Here is an 18,779-nt window from a genome sequence, read left to right on the forward strand (position 1 = left end):
AAGGACCGAGTTCATTTCAGTATAAACAAGTAAATGAGGAAAAAGGGAAATATCTCCCTTACAGTAGAATGGAACTAATAAATATAGAAGAATGATGGAGTTAGAAAATCATGAATGAATACTGAAACTAGGGAATAAAAACTTGATGAAAAATAAAAATATTTAAGTAGCCTCAAAGTATCACCCCAGATTACTTTTTAATTACAAAGAGAAAACTAATAACCCTTCAGGAGAAACCTGGCAAACACCATCTAAACCAAGTGGTCAAGTGTTACCCAGCAGCCCGGATGGGGTCACGGGGGTTGGGGGAAGAATGTGTACGTGTATGGCTGAGTGCCTTTGCTGTTCATCTGAAACTATAACAACATTGTTAACTGGCTGCACCCCAACACAAAATAAGTTCAAAAGAAAAATAAACTAGCAATCAAATCTATCATCACAATATGGCAATAAAGCAAGATGCCTCCTCACACAATATGAAGGATACAATACCATTTCTGTGGTGTTCATATTCTCAGTGTAATGAGGAAACATCAGACAAATCAAAATTGGGAGCCACTTTACAAAATAAAGATATTCTTCCAAAATCTAAAGGTCAGGAACTGAAAGAACTTTTCCATATTAAAGGTGATTTAAGAGATTTGACAAGTAAATGCAACATGTGCTCCTGGGTTAGATGCAGACCCAGGAGAAAAAGTAGTTACATAGGATATTACTGGGGCAATAGATAAAATTTGAGTATGGACAATAGATTATAGTCTTAGATTCATGTTAAATTTTCCTGATTCTGTTTAACTGGTTATAGATCATACTAGGAAGTACTATACGTAATGGCTGCAACTCATTCTTAGGTGTTTCAGAATGAAAGAACTGTATGTGTATATAGATATAATTATAAACAGGTAACTCAAATGGGGCCAAATGTAAACAACAGGCAAATCTGAGTAAAGGATATATACTATTCTCACAACTTTTTTTAAAGTTTGAAATTATATCTAACTAAAGTTATCCCCTAAAATTCCTATATGGCAAACTCATTTTGTCCAAGGCAACTACAGAAGGTAGTCTCAAAAAACTATTCTTCCATTATAATTCCTGTTAATTTCTATTTTTTCCCCCCAAGTGTATACAGTCATGTCCATTGCTTTACTAATTATTTTTCACCTCTTCCTTCTCACGATTTAAATTTATTTCATTTTCTTGTCTAATTGCTTTGCTCATGCTTTCAGAATACTGCTCAATAATAATGATGACATCTGATGTAAAAGAAAACACTGTGTCGTCCCTCCATTCTCAATGGTCTGCTACTTCACTTCTGGCAACAGATGTGTGGACTGTTCATACACCTAGCAGTTCTGGGACACCACCTGCATGTTCTATAACTTAATTCAGTTCTGACACTATCTACCTAGAGGCAGCATCAGATCCCACAGGTTAAAGGCTCAGTCTCAAAACTGCTCTCTCTCCCTCCAGAGGTCAGTTCCAAATCCAGGTGGTTACCTTGCTTCCCGCCAAGTGCCTATAAATTAAAGGTCCCCATAACCCTCCTCCTCCTCTGGTGTGATTAGTTTGATAGAGTGGCTCACAGATCTCAGGAAAACATTTTACTCACTAGATTACTATTTTATTACAAAAGGACACAACTCAGAAACAAACAGATGCCTAAAAGCAAGGACTGTGGAAAGGTCACAAGCTGCCATGCTCTGCACCACTCTCCCAGCACCTCCATGTGATCACCAACCTGGAAGATCTCCAAAGTCCTCCTTCTGGCTTTTTATGGAGGTATCACTACACAAGCATGGTTGAGCGATCATTGGCTGTTAGTGACTGAACTCAATCTACAGCACCCTCCCTTCCCCAGAGGTGTGGGTGGGTGGGTGGAAGGGTTTAAAGTTCTAATCCTCTCATCATGTGGTTGGTTCCCCTGGCAACCAGCTCCCATCTTTAGGGGGCTCTCCCAAAGCTACCTCATCAACAGAATGAAGGGACTTCCCTGGTGGTCCAGTGGCTAATACTCCACAATCCCAATGCAAGGGGCTCAGGTTCAATCTGTGGTCAGGGAACTAGACCCCACATGCTGCAATTAAGACATGACACAGCCAAATAAATATTAAAAAACAAAAAACAACCCCGTAAGTCAGGTGTGGTTAGAAGGGGCATGTTATAAGTAAGAAAAACTTCCTTTCACCTTCAGGGCTTTGGAACTATTTCAGGAACTGAGGACTGAGAGACCAAATATTATAACAAAAGATGCTCCCATCGCTCTCATGCTTAGGAAATTCCAAGGTCTTTGGGAGCTCTGCCACATAGGGGTGGGGGTGGGGGCAGATGAGGACTAAACACGTATTACATCACATTATCACACCTGCCATTCTTATTTTTTACTTATAATGTTCCATCAATAAGGGTATCATGCAGCTTTCCTTATTCATTCACTCATTCAATCAATACATATTAAATCCCAAATAGTATACTGGATGCTGGGGATACAATAGTGAAAAAAAGTCTAGACTGCCTCTTCACAGCTTAGATTTGAAGGGAGAGGAAGCCCAAAATACAAGTGAACTAAGAAAATTACTGCAAGTTATGGCAAGTGAAAGAGAAGAAGGGGGGACCCACCTTTAGAAAGACTGGTTAGGGAAGACCTCTCAAGGGAGTGATATTTTAGCAAAGATCTAAAAACAGAAAGAGCTGTGTACAGAGGAGAGCAACCAATACATTCCTGTCACCACAATGGATTTGATTAGTTTCTTAATGATGGATATTTGTCTCCAATCATTTCTTAAAAAATAATTAAAATGTCCTTATGCATACTTCTTTGCACACATGTGTTAAGTAAAATAAATTCCTAGAATGTATGCTCAGTTCAGTTCAGTCACTCAGTCGTGTCTGACTCTTTGCGACCCCATGAATCGCAGCACGCCAGGCCTCCCTGTCTATCACCAACTCCCGGAGTTCACCCAGACTCACGTCCATCGAGTCACTGATGCCATCCAGCCATCTCATCCTCTGTCGTCCCCTTTTCCTCCTGCCCCCAATCCCTCCCAGCATCAGAGTCTTTTCCAATGAGTCAACTCTTCGCATGAGGTGGCCAAAGTACTGGAGTTTCAGCTTTAGCATCAGTCCTTCCAAAGAACACCCAGGACTGATCTCCTTTAGAATGGACTGGTTGGATCTCCTTGCAGTCCAAGGGACTCTCAAGAGTCTTCTCCAACACCACAGTTCAAAAGCATCAATTCTTCGGCACTCAGCTTTCTTCACAGTCCAACTCTCACATCCATACATGACTACTGGAAAAACTATAGCCCTGACTAGACAGACCTTTGTTGGCAAAGTAATGTCTCTGCTTTTGAATATGGTATCTAGGTTGGTCATAACTTTCCTTCCAAGGAGTAAGTGTCTTTTAATTTCTTGGCTGCAATCACCATCTGCAGTGATTTTGGAGCCCCCAAAAATAAAGTCTGACACTGTTTCCACTGTTTCCCCATCTATTTCCCTAGGTCAACACATACATGCATTTTTTTATTTGATGGATTCTACCCAATGGCCTCTGAAAATGTTTGTGGTAATTAACTTACACTCCTACCAGTAAATGTGCCAATGTGATAGATGAAAACTGGCATCTCGCTGTAGTTTTAATTTCTACTTCTCTTATTATAAGTGAAGTTGAACATCTTTCACAAGTTTAAAAGCATTTGTATTTCCTTTTCTGTGAACTCTGTGTGGTCTCTGTCCATTTTTCTTCTGGGGTCTTTTCTACTGGGTTTTCTACTGGGGTCTACTACAGTAGTAGCATTTTTACTCACCTTCTCCCATTCAGTCTCCGATCAATGTATGTATGAAACAAGCTGCGACTATGAAGACAGTAAGGGAAGAGTCCTAGCCAGGAGTAGGGGAGAGACTAGAGACATGACAGAAAGCCTGAGTTTTCCTAAGGATGGAAGCATGCGCAGCAAAAGGGCCAAGACAGGAAAAGTTACAGTTAAAGTAGGAATCTGAGCTACAGTTATTTCTTCTTCCTCTGCAACTACAGAGAAAATCCAAGCATGGAAGTGGGGAGACCAGTTAGGAGGTTACTACAGTAATTAATTGACAGTAGGTAACAGTCTTCCCAGATGGCCTAGTGGTAAAGAATCTGCTGGCCAGTGCAGGAGACATAAGTGACCAGGGTTCGATCCCTGGGTTGGGAAGATTCCCTGGAGGAAGGCATGGCAACCCACTCCGGTATTCTTTCCTGGACAATCCCATGGTCAGAGGAGCCTGGCGGGCTATAGTCCATGGGGTTGCACAGAGTCGGACATGACTGAAGTGACTTTAGTGCACACGCGTGCACACACACATGCACACAGAAATAAGAGTCTGGAAAAAGGTGGTGGTGACAGAGAAGCGGAAGAATCCATGATACGCTGTGTAAAATGAGACAGGGCTTGTTGATGGACTGGAAATGGGAGATCAAGGAAAGGGAAGAAAATTTAGAATGACTCCTAGATTTCTGGCTTGAATAAAGATGGTGGATAGTTACAAACAGAACCATTAAAAAGGGAAACTGAGGGGTCTTCCATTTTGGAAATGTCAAGTTTGAGACGTAAAAAGTCAAGCAGAAATATCTATTACATTACTGAGATGAGAATCTGGAATTTAGAGCAAAGGTCTGAACTGAAAGTAAAAACTGGAAACACATCAACATAAACACACACACAGGAACTAACGAGATTCCAACAAGCGAGCACAAAGCTAGAAGGGGCTCAGGACAGGGTCCTGCAGAACTGAAACATTCAGAGGTCAAGCAGAAAAGCTGGTGAGAAAAGACTGAAGACAAGAAATGAGTTGCAGGGGAAGACAGAATAGCAGTGTCTCAGAATCCAAAACTGTTTCAATAAGAATGGAGTGGTTGATTGTGTTGAATGCTGCTTGGAGGTTGCGCACAGTAAGGACAGAAAAGTATCCAATGGATTTGGCAATAAGAAAGCAGTGTGTGGGTGGCCTTCGAAAAACTTAAGGTAGAAGCCCAGTGATACGGTGTTGAAGAGTAAATGGGAGATAACAAATTGGGAACAGTATACAGACCATTCTTTCAAGAATTTTGGCTATGAAGTGACTGGGGAAGTGGGTCAGAGCAATATTTTAAAGATGAGATGCTGGAATATGTTTGTAAGGCAATGACTGAGGAGAAAGGATAACATTCAGAAAGCTATAGATAAAGACTCCAAAGGACAAATGGCATGACTGAGTTTGAAAGAAAGAAAAATAAAGCCTTCATTTCAGGATAAGGAATAGAAAGTGGATACAAGACTGTATCTGAGGATTTGGTAGTATGAAGCTCTATCCTTATTTTTGAAGGGCATTTTTAAAAGTAGAAATGGATATTGAATACTTAGGTGTTTCAAAAATATCCACAAATTATATATAACACTCTTTTCTTCTTCTTCAAGAAGATTAACCCCCCTACTGAGTTGGGGCCAAACTTAATGAGTTGTTTTTAACAAAAGGAGTATTATTATGTGGGCGTAATGGTTCAGCCCCGTGGCTTCCTCTTTGCTCTCCCTCGGATCACTCGTACTGGTGAAAGCGAGCACTCACGTTGCAAGGACATTCAAGCTTTCTACAGAGAGGCCTTGGCCTTTCCAACTCTACTTGGAGTAGAGTTGCGGCCTCCTGACCACAGCTGTCAGTGGTCCACCTTGGAACTGGATCTCTCAGCTCCAGTTCAGCCTTCGGATAAATGCACTCCAATCACCATCTTCACTACAATCTCTTGAAACCAGGAAGGAGAACCACCCAGCTAAGCCACTCCAGAATTTCTAGCTCACATAATAAATAGGATAATAAATGTGGTATTAAGTCATTAAGTTTTGGAATAATCTCCTCTGCAGCAATAGATAACTAATACATCCATTTTAAAAAATGCTTTATGCACCTATATTTCTGTATGACTTGCTAACATTTTATTTAATGTTTTGCAGGAATATGCATAAAAGTAATTCCTGGATTCTTTCTTTTTTTTTTTTTTTTTGTATCATTGTCATGCTAGTTTTGAAGAAAAAAGAATTGGGAAGCTTTATGGAACATCAGAACTCCTCACTGGAAAGTTTGAAAGAATTCTCCTTGACCTGGGAGCAAAGAGCCTCCAGCTGGGCCTTTACAGAATGCCTCGCCTACCTAGGGCCCCCTCACCTAAGGTGACACTGTTCCTGGGGCACCTACATCTCAGGACTGAACAGAGAGAGCACAAAGGCCTGGCCACCTCACCCATCATGGGACAACTGTGAAGGGTCACTTAAGCCCCAGAGCTCCTGGCACTGCCCTGCTCCAGTTTGACTCCTGCTTTTGTCCAAATTTGCTTTCTTGTATTCCCTTCCACAGCTGTAAACTGGAAATGTACTCCCTTAGAAACATCCTGCCCACTCAACTTGGGCTCAGAGAGAGTCCTCTTCCCAGGGACCGATTTGTGACAGTTAAGCAATTCTATCTTGGGGTGGGGTGGGGTGGAGACACCAGGAACACAAGACGAGGAGAGGGAGGTCCAATATTATTTCTATTTAGAAAGTGAAAAAGGGCTATTGCACTTGTATACTCTGCACAGTCTACAAGGTCCCATAAAAGCCTCCTGGCTAGGAAGACTCATGTCCAAAAACAGCTGAGTTAAGAGAGGCCACTCCTAATCCTACCAGCTGTGACCTTGGGCCACTCTGACTCTCAGTCTCCTTGTCTGTGACATGAAGGGTAACAGTTCTAATTCATATTTTAAGGAAGTGGTTGAGGAAAAGCACTTTATACATTTTAAGATCCTATGCAAACATTAATCAGTACTTTCTACTGCTTTTTGATTCTGAAGAGTTGTAATTAATGACTAACTTCTGACAACTCAATTAGAACCCCAAGAGAAAGCGACCCCAGCCCCTAGTAGCCAGTAATTACTATCTCTTTGCTTTCTTCTTTTCCTGTTTTCCTCAACTCAATGACAAGGAGCTGAAAGAGACAGTACAAGTGTTTTACAAGCACTGTTGTATATACTGGTGATTCATGGTCCATGCTCTTAAAGAATGGGTAAGAAAAACCCATCATTAAGTTACTTTTTATTTGTGTGTAGGTAGGTGATTTTTACTCTCAGGCTGGGACTCAATTTAAAAAAAAAAAAAGAAGAAAGTTTCCATGCTCACCACAGGAAGCCATCGTAAACTTGTGAGCTGGGGTGCTCACCACCACCCAGGGACTTGCACTGAACTGGCAGCTAGTGAAAGGCAGGCCCTCCCGCCACAGCCCTGACTGCTGGGAGCCTAGCCACCCCATCCTCTGCATGGATCCAGACCTTCTCAGTTTGGGCCCCTTAGTTAAAACTGGGTTCTTCTGTCTCAAAAATCCCATGGCCTGTAGGTTTCTCCTATGACATGCCTTCTATTCTATGTAAAATTACAATTATATGGGTCTTTTCTTTCCTACTGGGCTGTAAATAATTTTTTTAAATGTTTATTTTATACTTGAGTTTAGTTGATTAACAATGTTGTCTTAGTTTCAGGTGGCAGTAAGACATATACATGTATCTCCCTGGGTCGGGAAGATGCCCTGGAGAAGGGCATGACAACCCACTCCAGTATTCTTGCCTCGAGAATCCGATGGACAGAAAGCCTGGAGGGCTACACAGTCTGGAGGGTTGCAGAGGGTTAGACATGACTGAGCAACTAACACTTTCCCTTTTTCTATACATGTATCTATTCATTCTCAGATTCTTTTCCCATTTAGGTTATTACAGAATATTGAGCAACTAAACAACGTCCTTGTGCTATATACGGTAGGTCCTTGTTGGTTATCTGTTTCAACTACAGCAGTGTGAACGTATCAATCCCCATTCCTAACCACCCCTCTCCCACACCCTTCCCTGCTGGTACCGAGGGCTGTATCCTTCTGACACCTGTCCTCCAGCTGTTAACTCATCTTTGCCACCACAGATGAGTTAGGGAGCAGAGCTGAGCCTCAAAGGAAGGTTTTCAGAGACAACGAAGGATAGTGGAGAGGGGAGAAAGAAGCAAAGCTGGACTCTTCTCTTTGCTGAGTCTTAGAAGTTCTGGTATCTGGCAGCATGATTTCTGACTCGGTACTTACTATCCTGTGCTGAGACCGGAAGAGGACGATGGAGAGTTCGACGCTGAAAACACTCTTTGTGAACAGTTTCGGCTGGCTTCACTGGCTAGGCCTTTCATTTAGTGATCTGGGGGAGGAGAGACTAAGACCTGGTGTGACCTTCAGGGTTGGAAGAACCTTCAGAGACAAAGAACAGTGTGGGGCCTACGAGAAGGATGATATCAGAGGGAGAGGGATGAAGGCCAGAGAATTCTGAGGCCCTGGCTCTAGGCTGGAGGCAAGCTGGAGTCATCAGGTCTAGAGAGAAACGAGGAGCCAGATAAAGAGAGACTGTGTCCTGTCTAGCCTGGGTGGTTTGCTGCAGCAGTTTATAATAATTATAGCTCACACTGATTGAGCACTCACTCTGGGCCAGGCACCACAATCATGATCTCACTGAAGTTGCCTGGCATCCCAGGTACTGCTCTTTTCTCCTCTTACAAAGGGGGAAACTGAGGCACAGGGAGGTTAAGCAACTTGCTGTTGAGTCACTGACCTGGTAAGTGACTTAACAGGGTGTGGCTGCAGGCGTTTTTACTTGACAGCCTGCTCATGGACACTGTCCTGGTTCTTATTTGCCCCCCCAGGTCCCCATGTGTTCCCCCAGAAACTGAGCCCTGCACACTCTGGGGCTCCCAGCAGGATTCACTGGTGGGAGGGTACAGGAGGAGGCTGGAGAGGGTGATGGGGGAAACAGGAGAGGCCTGGACATTTCTCCTCCTACCCGGGGCTCCGCCTTTCACTGGTAGTCATTGGGTGTCCCAACACCCCTGTCTGCTGCTGTGAGAAGTCATTCGCTGAAGGCTCTTCATTTCCTCTTCTGTAGGACGAAGGGTGCCTTCTTCCTACCGGAAAGCCAACTGCACCACCACCCACGATGGCTCCCACTTGTTTCACACAGATAAGAACTGCAGACATGGGAAGAGTTCGCTCCGTACGAATAAAGCAAGTCCGTCTCTGAATATCAAGCAGAACAGCTGGCTACAGCGCATGGTACTGATCTTATTTGGATTGCAAGTCCAACAAACCAACTGTGAAAAAATTTATCATGACATAACTGGGGTTGAATACGAACTAGACCTTCAGTGGTAACAAATTTTTGCTGATTTTTTTTTAGGTGTGGTCTTGGCATTGTGTTGATGTTTAGAAGGGTCCTTTAGGGATATATACCCTAAAATATTTATAGAAGATTTTCTGAGTTGATGAACGTAGTGGGAAGAACAGGAAAGGAACAAATCCAGGCTTTTTTCTCCTCTTGACTAAGTCTCTGCAAAGAGCTGGCACAAGAATCACAAGAAATGATGTCTGGAATTTGTTTCAAACTAATGGGGGGAGGGACATGGGGAGTGACAGATGAGCCAAGACTGGCCCTGCGCTGGTGATTGTTATGCTGGTGACAGGGATGGGGGACAGGACTCCATTATCCAATCTCCATTCTCTCCATTTGCTATTATGTGCTGGAAACTGCTCACCCTAAAATGTGCTATAGACTAAACTCACTTCTGAAGGCTCCTAGGGGAAGCAGCTAAAAAAATTAGCAAGCATCCTCCACGAGGCTGAAACTAAGCCATTCAGTGTGACAGCCCACCAGGAGAAGCTGGGTATGAAGACAGCCAGTGTTTCCAAACAGGAGACTCAACACCTGGGACACAAGGGCAGGCTGAACTCCAACCTGCAGGCTTTGATTTTAAAAGGAGCTGCTTCTCCCACAAGTAATCCCCAGGTGTAGGCTGGGAGCCTGGGAGAGGGGAGGGCAGAGGGGAGTGGGAGAGGGGGAGCAGAGGGACCAGGAGAGGGCAGGGCAGAGCAGAGGGGAGGGGGGGAGGGGGAGCAGGACAGATTCATGTAATGCTACATTACTCCAGCAGGCAGGACAGGCCAAGTGGCCTTCAACATGCATGATGTTTTTGTATTTTCTTCACACTGGAAAATTTCAAACACACAAAATAAACAGAATACAATATAGCAAGCCCTCCATGAACCCATCATCCAGTTTCAAAAATTATCAACAATCTTCTGCTATTCCTTTTTGGTTTTGTTTTTTGGCTACACCCTGAGGTATGGGATCTTAATTCCCAACCAGGGATTGAGACCACGAAGAGACTGGGGATCGAACCCAAGCCCCCTGCATTGGAAGCGCGGTCTTAACCACTGGGCCACCAGGCAAGTCCCTTACCTGTTGTTCTTACATCACTAATCCCACCACCCTTCCCCTCCACACTACTCAATCACTCTCACATAGTTTTTAGGTAGGGTATACCTGGCCAGAACTGTATAAACCTTAACTGCACAATTCTGACAAATACAGGCACTCATTTAACTTGTTCCTCAACTGTGAAAGAGAATATTTAAAGTTCTCAGACACTCCCAGAAAGTTCTCATATTTGTACCCTAGCTTCACCTATTCTAGAACTTAAGCATGAGTTAATTTTGAACTGTATGTATTTGCAAGTTAGTTCTGCATTCATTATTAGTTATTTTTGCAAGTTAGTTCCTCATCCCCAGCAAGGAACTAGACAGGTCAGGCTTTAACTTTAAAACAACATCTGGCAAACCAGGGCTCTAGCCCAGGTCCTGCTGCTCAAGCAGGTAACTTTGGCTCAGTCTACGAGCTCTTTTGGGCTTTAAATTCAGAAGGATAGTTTTCAACCAGGCACCGTCCCCCGCCCACCCGCCTCTGCCCTCCATTTCTACATTGCTGGGCATCAAAAAGTCCTGAGGCAGTAACACCATGGCTAAGATCAACATGGGGTGGCAGAAGAATCATGTGGAAGTCTGAGAAACTGCAGACCCATCCCCAGCCCCATCTGAGAGGCTCTGATTCAGCCAGTCTCAGGTGGGCCCTGAAATTTACATTGTATCAAACAACCGGGTAATTTGACACAGTCACTGGGATGAGAAACCCAGCTCTAAAGTAAGGCTAAGCAGCTCTTTTTCCAGATGAGCCTTAAGGGTTCTGCCTCCTCAACAAGCCCAAGGCCTCCTGCAAGACCTCGTGGTCATCTGCCATTTCCTCCATATGTCAGGGGTTTCCTGGGAGTTCGACATTCCCCAGCTCTGGAGCAATGACAGCAAATCACTCGCTGAATATCTATTACTTTGCCAAAACCTGCACTAGCCCTTTAACATAGAGTATGATTTAATGCTGAAGGAACTTTCCCAGAAAGAAGTTAATATTCACCTTTTACAATTTGGACACCAAGCCTCATGGAGGTTGCCCAGGAAGAGATGGAGCTGGGATGGGGTGATGACTGGTTTTACATGTCAATGTGGCCAGGCTACAGGACTCAGAATTCCATCAGATGCTAACCTAGTGTTGCTGTGAAGGTACTGAGGTACTCTGCAGATGTGGGTAACAGTGGCCCCCAACCAGGTGACTGAGTAAAAGAGAGTGTCTTTGATAATCCAAGTGGGCCTCATCCAATCAACTGAAAGTCTTTCAGGGCAAAATGGAACAAAACTAAGGTCTCCCTGGGGAAGAAATTTTGCCTCCAACCTGCATCAGGAAACATGGGTTTGATCCCTTGGTTGGGAAGATCGCCTGGAGGAGGACATAGTAACCCACTCCAGTATTCTTGCCTGAAGATCCCATGGACAGAGGAGCCTGGTGGGCTACAGTCCATGGGGTCACAAAGAGTTGGTCATGACTGGAGCTACTTAGCACACATGCATGTACGCACGCACACACACACACACACGCACATACACACTCTCTGTTCTCTGGAGAACCCTGGCTAATGCCAGGGAATCCAGTTGCACCCAATCACAGAAGGCCATGCCTTCCTTGCCTCTACAACACTGACCATGGTCTGCCAACCACCACCTGCAACTCAACCAAAAACCACCCAGGTATGTACTGGAGCCTCAGCCTGCTTCAGCTGCCCAGAAGTGTATTTGAATATCACTGTACATCTTTAATTAGATTTTGAGAACAAACTATTCATATCGAAAGGCTACCACAAATGTGAGAAGCTTGTTTTTGTTTCAATTTTTTAGTGGGTGGGGGGCGGCATAGTCTACCTCAGCACTTAAGAACAGTAACCTGTCTATTCTGGGCAAGATGATACTTTAAGCAATCCTGAGTTTCACCTCCTGATTAATTATATGCCAACCTGAAAGTCTGCTTTCCACTGCCCCATCCACTCAAATCGGCATTAAGCGATCAGATAGCCCATCAGGATTTCGTATATTTCGTATATTTGCAGTTGGAACTCTGGCCTGGAAGGTCTCAAGACACGTGAGCTCTCAGCACCCGAGAAGCTCTGCAGAGTCAACGTGGAGGATGAATGAGGAGCTCAACACAGGCTGATTGAACGGGCTTCTGCTCCTAATCCTGTCCCTGGGTGCCACTTGCACATTAGAGTGAAGACCCAGTTTCCACACTTAAGGCGCTGCAGTTCAAAGTAGAGAACACAAGTCCCATAGAAGAAATGTCACAAAATGCAGTAGGGCACAAAGGAAAGAACAGGAAATGCTTGAGGTAATAGTGGAGAGGAGTGAGAACTTAACAGTAAAAGACTTGAAAGAAATGAAAGGACACATTCTGGGCAAAGGTAACCGAGTCAAAGGCAGGAAAGAACCGGCTATTTGGGGAAGAGGAAGGGAGAAAGTCAAAGTAGCCAAGTAGGCTACAGGTGTGGGCCAGCTGGAGAGATGAACTCAGAACAGGGAGCTGCATCAGATGGGGAGCCTTGAACAACAAAATAGCAAACTGGTAGGCAATGAGGACCCCCGGGGGGCTTCTCAGATGAAAACGGGAAAGAACAAGGCATGCTCTGGAGACCTGTATGTGGCAACAAAGCACAGAGGGATAAGTTAGGAAGGGGCACTGGAGCGCCTCCTGCCCCCGCTGAGTTAACAGCAGCTGCTAACATGGAGGGCTTACCAAGTGCCAATCCCAAAGAACGCGTGTGATCTCTTTAATCCTCCTGAAGGGACTCTTACCAACCCATTTCACAGATAAGGGAACCAAGGCACAGGGAGGTTAACAAGTGTGCTTCGGATCATATAACCAGTCAGCAGTGAAGCTCCAGGGCCAGCACACTGACCACGAGAGCAGCCTGCCTGAGTCTGCCCATAGGGCAGGCCTGGGCCCTGCGCTCCAATTCTGAGTGAAGCCAAGAAGTAGGGCAAGCGAGGGGAGACTCAGACACTGGAGGGATGATGTCTCTGTAACCTACCACTTTAGGTCAAAGGCTGACTGGAAGAAGTCTGGGGTTCCTTGGGGTTGTGGCACAACAAGCCAGCCAAAAACCAGCTTTGCTCAAGAACTTATACCAAGTCCTGCTGCAAATGGTCCCACATGTAGTCCAGCTGCTTCTAGACACCGTGGACTTTCAACAACTGGTACCTAGTTGGTAAGCAAGTGGAACACCCCCAAGAGTTCCCAGAAAGGGGAGATGGTGACAGCATAACGGATTGAACTGAGTCCCTCAAAATTGATGTGTTCAAAGTCATAACCCTCAGTACCCCAGAATGTGGCCTTATTTGGAAACTGAGCCATTGCTGATGTAATTGGTTAGGATGAGAAGGTGGGCCCCTAATCCTATATGACTGGTGTCCTATAAAGAGGGAAATCTGGCTACAGGCATGCGTACAGGGACAGTGCCATGTGAAGAAGGCAGAGACTGGGCTGATGCAGTAAAAAGCAAGGGCCGTCGAAGACTGCCAGCAAATGACCAGAAACCAGGAGCGAGGCCTGGAAACTCCCAGAACCTCTCCCTCACAACTTTCAGCCTCACCATCACAGCCTGGAACCTCAGAACTGCTGAGACCCTCTCTCCACCTTTTTCCCTCCAGAACTGTGAGACAGTACATTTCTGTTAAGTCGCCTGGTTCACGTTACTGTGTCGCAGCAGCCCTAGGACACTAATAGGCTTCCCAGGTGGCTCAGTGGCAAAGAATCCCTCTGCCAAAGCAGGAGACACAGGCTCAATCCCTGGGTCAGGAAGATCCCCTGAAGGAGGAAATGGCAACCTACTCCAGTATTCTAGGAAATCCCATGGACATAGGAGCCTGGCGGGCTACAGTCCATAGGGCAGCAAAGAGTCGGACACGACTGAGCAACTAAACAGCAACAACACGAATACAGTGACCCATGCTCTTCTTTCCCATGAGAAGATCATAGGTGCATCTTCACTGCATATTTTAGTAAGTAAAAAGTCTACTGTGAAACGTTGTACTGCAATGCATATCATTACACAAAAGACTATTTCTGTATCATGGTTGTAAGTTGAAAACAGGCAAGTGTTTGAAATTTCATCTATCTCCAACTGCCCAGGCATCAGGGACTATCTTTGATTTTGAAACAAAAACCAACTTTCACTTTAACAATCACTTTAACAACCTGCTTTCTCTTCCCTTTATATACTCTTAGAAGCAAATATTGACTGTATCAGATTCTTCCTGTGACCTCAAGAAACCAACTCCAAAGGTCAGAGGTCCTGCTGGACCCCTCACCGGGCAGAAGGTCCCCATCTGTCCCACGGCATGAAACCACATCAAGATGACCACAAGCCCTCTCAATTGTAAAGTGGCAACAGCTCTCTGAAACACGGCTGCTGGCTGTTAAGTAGGCACCCCATCTTCAAATATGCTCACACATTCAATTCCACAACTACCGTTGATTTCTTTGTTTAACCAGTACATGACTTTGAAGAACATGTGCCTTATAAGTTGTGAGAGAATGGTTGTGGTCAGGAAGGGAAGCTTGTCTGCCCTGGGGAATTCCACATTCTGTTTGCAACTAATGATTAGCCTCACTAAGAAATGAAACCAAAACTGTACTTCTTTTGATACTTGGAAAATCCCCTACTCCAAAATATCTTTGCACATGTACAAAAATTATGGAAAGTTATACTATAAAACCAGAATCTCCTACAACTCAAATGTAAGCCATCAGAATTATCTGTAACAAACTTAAGATGTTCTTATGTCACAGCACTCCCTCTCTTTGAAGTTAACCTTGAGCATTTAAGACGGGACAGGCACAGTTCTAAGCCTATTCCATGGTATGAATCGTTTAATTCTCACAACAACCCCCTGCAGTAGGCACCTATATTATTCCTATTGTGCAGGTGAGAATAAAGCACAGATAGATTCAGAAATGGCCCAAGGTTACAGAGCAATGCATGGTGTAACTGGGATCCCAAACCAGGCAGTCTGGCTCCAACCCACCCCACCTCCTTAACAGACAACCGATCAAGCTAGACACAGAGACAAACAAGACAAAATGTTGAGTGGGGACCGGTTAAGGAGGGTGTGTTGAGGATGGGGGCAAAAGAAGAAAACAATCATATCCCAGGCACTAGGCTGGCACTTCACACATGCTTTTCCCACTTAATGGGCACGGCACCCGAGGGAAGCATTACTCTCCCACTCAACAGATGAGACACTGAGGCCTGGAGGGAGTAAGGTAGTCCATATGAGGGCACATTATTATGTGATGCCCCCACACCCAGGTTTGCTGATCGCAAAAACCAGAGCTGTTTTGTTTTTTCTGCCCATTTTCTCCAGAGTCATGGTTTCCAAGTCTAACCTCGGCATTACTGATGGTACAATTTGCTTCTTAAAGTCAATCCAGCAGTGGAGAGCAGTGGTGCTGCGGTCAGGAATGGGGGTAATGCCCATTCCGCTGCACGCTTGCACACAAAAGTGCAGTGGAGATGCTTAATGTGCCAGCCTGGGAGTCAGGGGGGCTCAGAGTCTAGATCCACTTCTAGTACTAATTAACTGTGCTGGTTTAGCCAAGCCCCTCTACCTCACTGGATCTCTATTTTCCAAGTATGAATTGGATATGAGGATGCCTGGCCCGTGGACCTCACAAGGGGCATGTAAAAGGTGTTATCAATACAGGTGAACTGGCTGTGAAAACTGTAAGGTGCTCGACAGCTAATTATCACCAGAATGAACAAAACCAGGTCATCCCAGCAGCGACCACAGTCCTGCAGGTCCGCACATGTCAGCTGGAGGAGGTGATACCAGGAGAATGGCCTGGGGTGAACCTCACCCTCTTCCTTAGGAAATCTGGGCTCAGGGCATCCAAGGTCTGGCTCTGCCTAGGTCCCCAGAGCTTTCCCCCATGGCAGCCTTGCTGGTCTAAAGAGATATCTACCAGGAGAGCCTGGGCGGGGGAGTGAAGTCCTTGAAGAGTAGCCTCCTGTGCCTCCAGGTCCTCGCACACTTCGGAGGCCGGTTGGCACTGAGCGGTGATGGGGGCAGGGTGCCATCTGGGACAGCATCCAACACTGGGTTTCATCCCTGGGTGGCACGGAATCGGGAAGGGGAGCGGCACAGAACGCTCCACCCCTGAACTGGGAGAGATTCAGGTGAGACCACCCCCCAGGGTGGAGGCTGGAGCAGCGAGCAGAAAAGACCTACCCACCCCTACCCTCCGTTTGTTCGGAGCCCACCGAGACTCCCCCACCCCCATCCCATTAGTTCCGGCCCCAGGAAGAGGCAGGGATCGGATACGTTTAACACTGAATCACCCGGCACTTGGACACAATGACCCCTCTAGGAGAGGGCGGAGAAGCTCGTCTGGCAACTGCCTACACAAACAGGGCAATTCTGAAGAGCAGCAAACAAACCAGTCTGGCCCCATTTTGCATAAGATTGCACTCCACAAAAACAACGTCCAGGGAACTCTTGCGGATCAATACCAATTGCTAACACTGAGGTTTGGACCAATTACAGAGATCCCTTTGGAGGAACTTTGGATAAGGCGATTTTTTGGAAATTGCTATCCTGTGTCTGTAGACACCAACTCGCCGTTGGGAGCACCAGACACTTCAGTCAATAGATTCTGGTGAACTTTGTTTTAAAAGGAAGTTAAACTGAAAGGTTTGAACCTACGAACCAAAGGAAACTTGTTAGTCACTAGATGACTGTCAGGGTACCCGTGTTCTTTATGCTAAGGGGTTACACAAGTTCTGGGGGGAGGTGGATTGTTAGGTGTGGAGAATCGTTAGGTAAGAGCAGACCGGTCTGTCTGCGGGCCTCGGAGTGGACACTGACCATATAGCCCCTCATTCCAGAGAAGCATCTAAAAACGAACTGCAATGGGTTCATATCCGAAGGAGGTGAGCGCGTTGGGCTGAGAGCGCAGTTAAGAGAAACGTGTATCCTCCGGGAGCCCAAGGCCGCCTTCGGTTCCGGAAAAAGATATGTCATTTTACACGAGGTACTAAACGAAGATAGTGGGCCAGAAAATTTCCAGCATACCGTCCTCCCTCATAAGCTAGCTGATGACTTCACCCACTTGGTTCCCAAAAGCCTAAGAGCCATAGCGACAGCACTAAGCCTTCTTCGGTCGAATTCACAAAAAGGAGAGGCTCACAGTTATCCTCAAACCTGCAAACCCCACCTGCCCGGGGGCGACGGGTGGAGGTGCGCAGGCGTGCCGCCCCACCCGCCCGCCACAACCAGGGCTCCCGGCCAGGTCCCCCAGCACCAGCTCGCGTCCCGCTCTCCTGTTACCTCGCTCGCGTGTCCGTCGGCGTCCGACACTTGAGCCGTCGGTTCCGCGGGTGCCTTCTCCTCCTCCTCCCCGGCGGCCAACGGGCTACTCTGAACCGCTCGCGGACCCCCGCCGCCACCCGGCGCAGCCTGGCTAACGCCTTCCACGCCGGCACCCACTCCCCCGGCAGACGAGGCGGCTGCGGCGCCGAGCAACGCGTGCGCCCCGTCGGCGTCGCCTGCAGCCACGCTGTGCACCAGCCATGCGTCCACTCGGATACTGGGGATAAAGGGGACCCCCAGCGCGCGCACCTCCCGGAGCAGTCGGCCCTCTGGCGGCGCCGCGGGGTCCCGCTCCCAGCACTTGGGGTGCAGCAGTTCGGCGCGCCCCCACCCTCCCGAGGCCGGGAAAGGACTGAGCGCGGAGATGTGGCTCGTCTGGCCGTTCCGGAGCAGCAGCTCATCTCCAAGCAGAGTGCGCGGCGGGAACAGCAGGTAGAGGTCGAGGTCGAGGTCTAGGTCCAGGTCCAGGCGGAGCTCCGCCAAGCTCAGCAGGATGGTGAGGTGAAAAAGGCTGCCGCCGTCCGACCACCACGGCTTCAAGTACTTCATCCCCCGCCGCGCGCCCGAGGACGCTCCAGCGGGCGCCCGCGGATCCCTAGGGGCGCTCAGGCCGCGGCTCTGGCACGTGCTGGCCCCGCGCGCCGCCAGCACCTGTCCGGAAGAGACAGAGCGGCGAAACAATGGACCTGGGCGCGCAGCGGCCGTCGCGGGCCCCCGGAGGAGGGTACAAAGGCTGTTCCACCGCAGCCGGCCGGGTACCTGCGGCTGCGGCGTGGCGGAGGAGGAGCCACCTACGGCCAGAGCTCGCCCTCTCGGGCTGCCTTGCAGCCCCGAGCGGCAGCCAGACTCCGCCCCGGGCCGCGGGCGCCGCCGCCCGGGACACGCCCACGGCCGCCCCGGGCCGGCGCCCGTGGGAGGGGCCCGCGCGGGGCGGGGCGGGGCCCCCGCGCTCAAAGGCTCTTTATTCCGGGGGAACGCAAAGCTTCCTGGGAGCAGAAGTAGTTCTGGGCGCGAAGTGGCTTTCAACCCTGTGGTGGTCGGCTGGGCGATTGTGGCTGAAACCGCGGGATGGGAGTAGGGGGTCCGGGGTAAAGGTGGGGAGGAAGGGACAGGATGTATAGACTGAGGTGGGGGTGGGGGGC

The 18,779-nt window shown here is 47.3% G+C and overlaps 1 protein-coding gene across 1 annotated transcript in view; it reads right to left on the minus strand.

Moving 5' to 3' along the window:
* The window catches only part of NFE2L3 (NFE2 like bZIP transcription factor 3), a 34,537-nt gene extending 16,055 nt beyond the window's left edge, over window positions 1-18,482 (minus strand). Inside the window, exon 1 of the mRNA XM_019958876.2 lies at window positions 17,596-18,482. Coding sequence (XP_019814435.2) covers window positions 17,596-18,186 — 591 coding nt within the window. The 5' untranslated portion in view covers window positions 18,187-18,482. The remainder of the gene's footprint in view (window positions 1-17,595) is intronic.
* Window positions 18,483-18,779: the final 297 nt, after the last annotated feature.

This window comes from Bos indicus, chromosome 4 (genome assembly GCF_029378745.1).
Source record: "Bos indicus isolate NIAB-ARS_2022 breed Sahiwal x Tharparkar chromosome 4, NIAB-ARS_B.indTharparkar_mat_pri_1.0, whole genome shotgun sequence".
Classification (NCBI taxonomy): Eukaryota; Metazoa; Chordata; class Mammalia; order Artiodactyla; family Bovidae; genus Bos; species Bos indicus.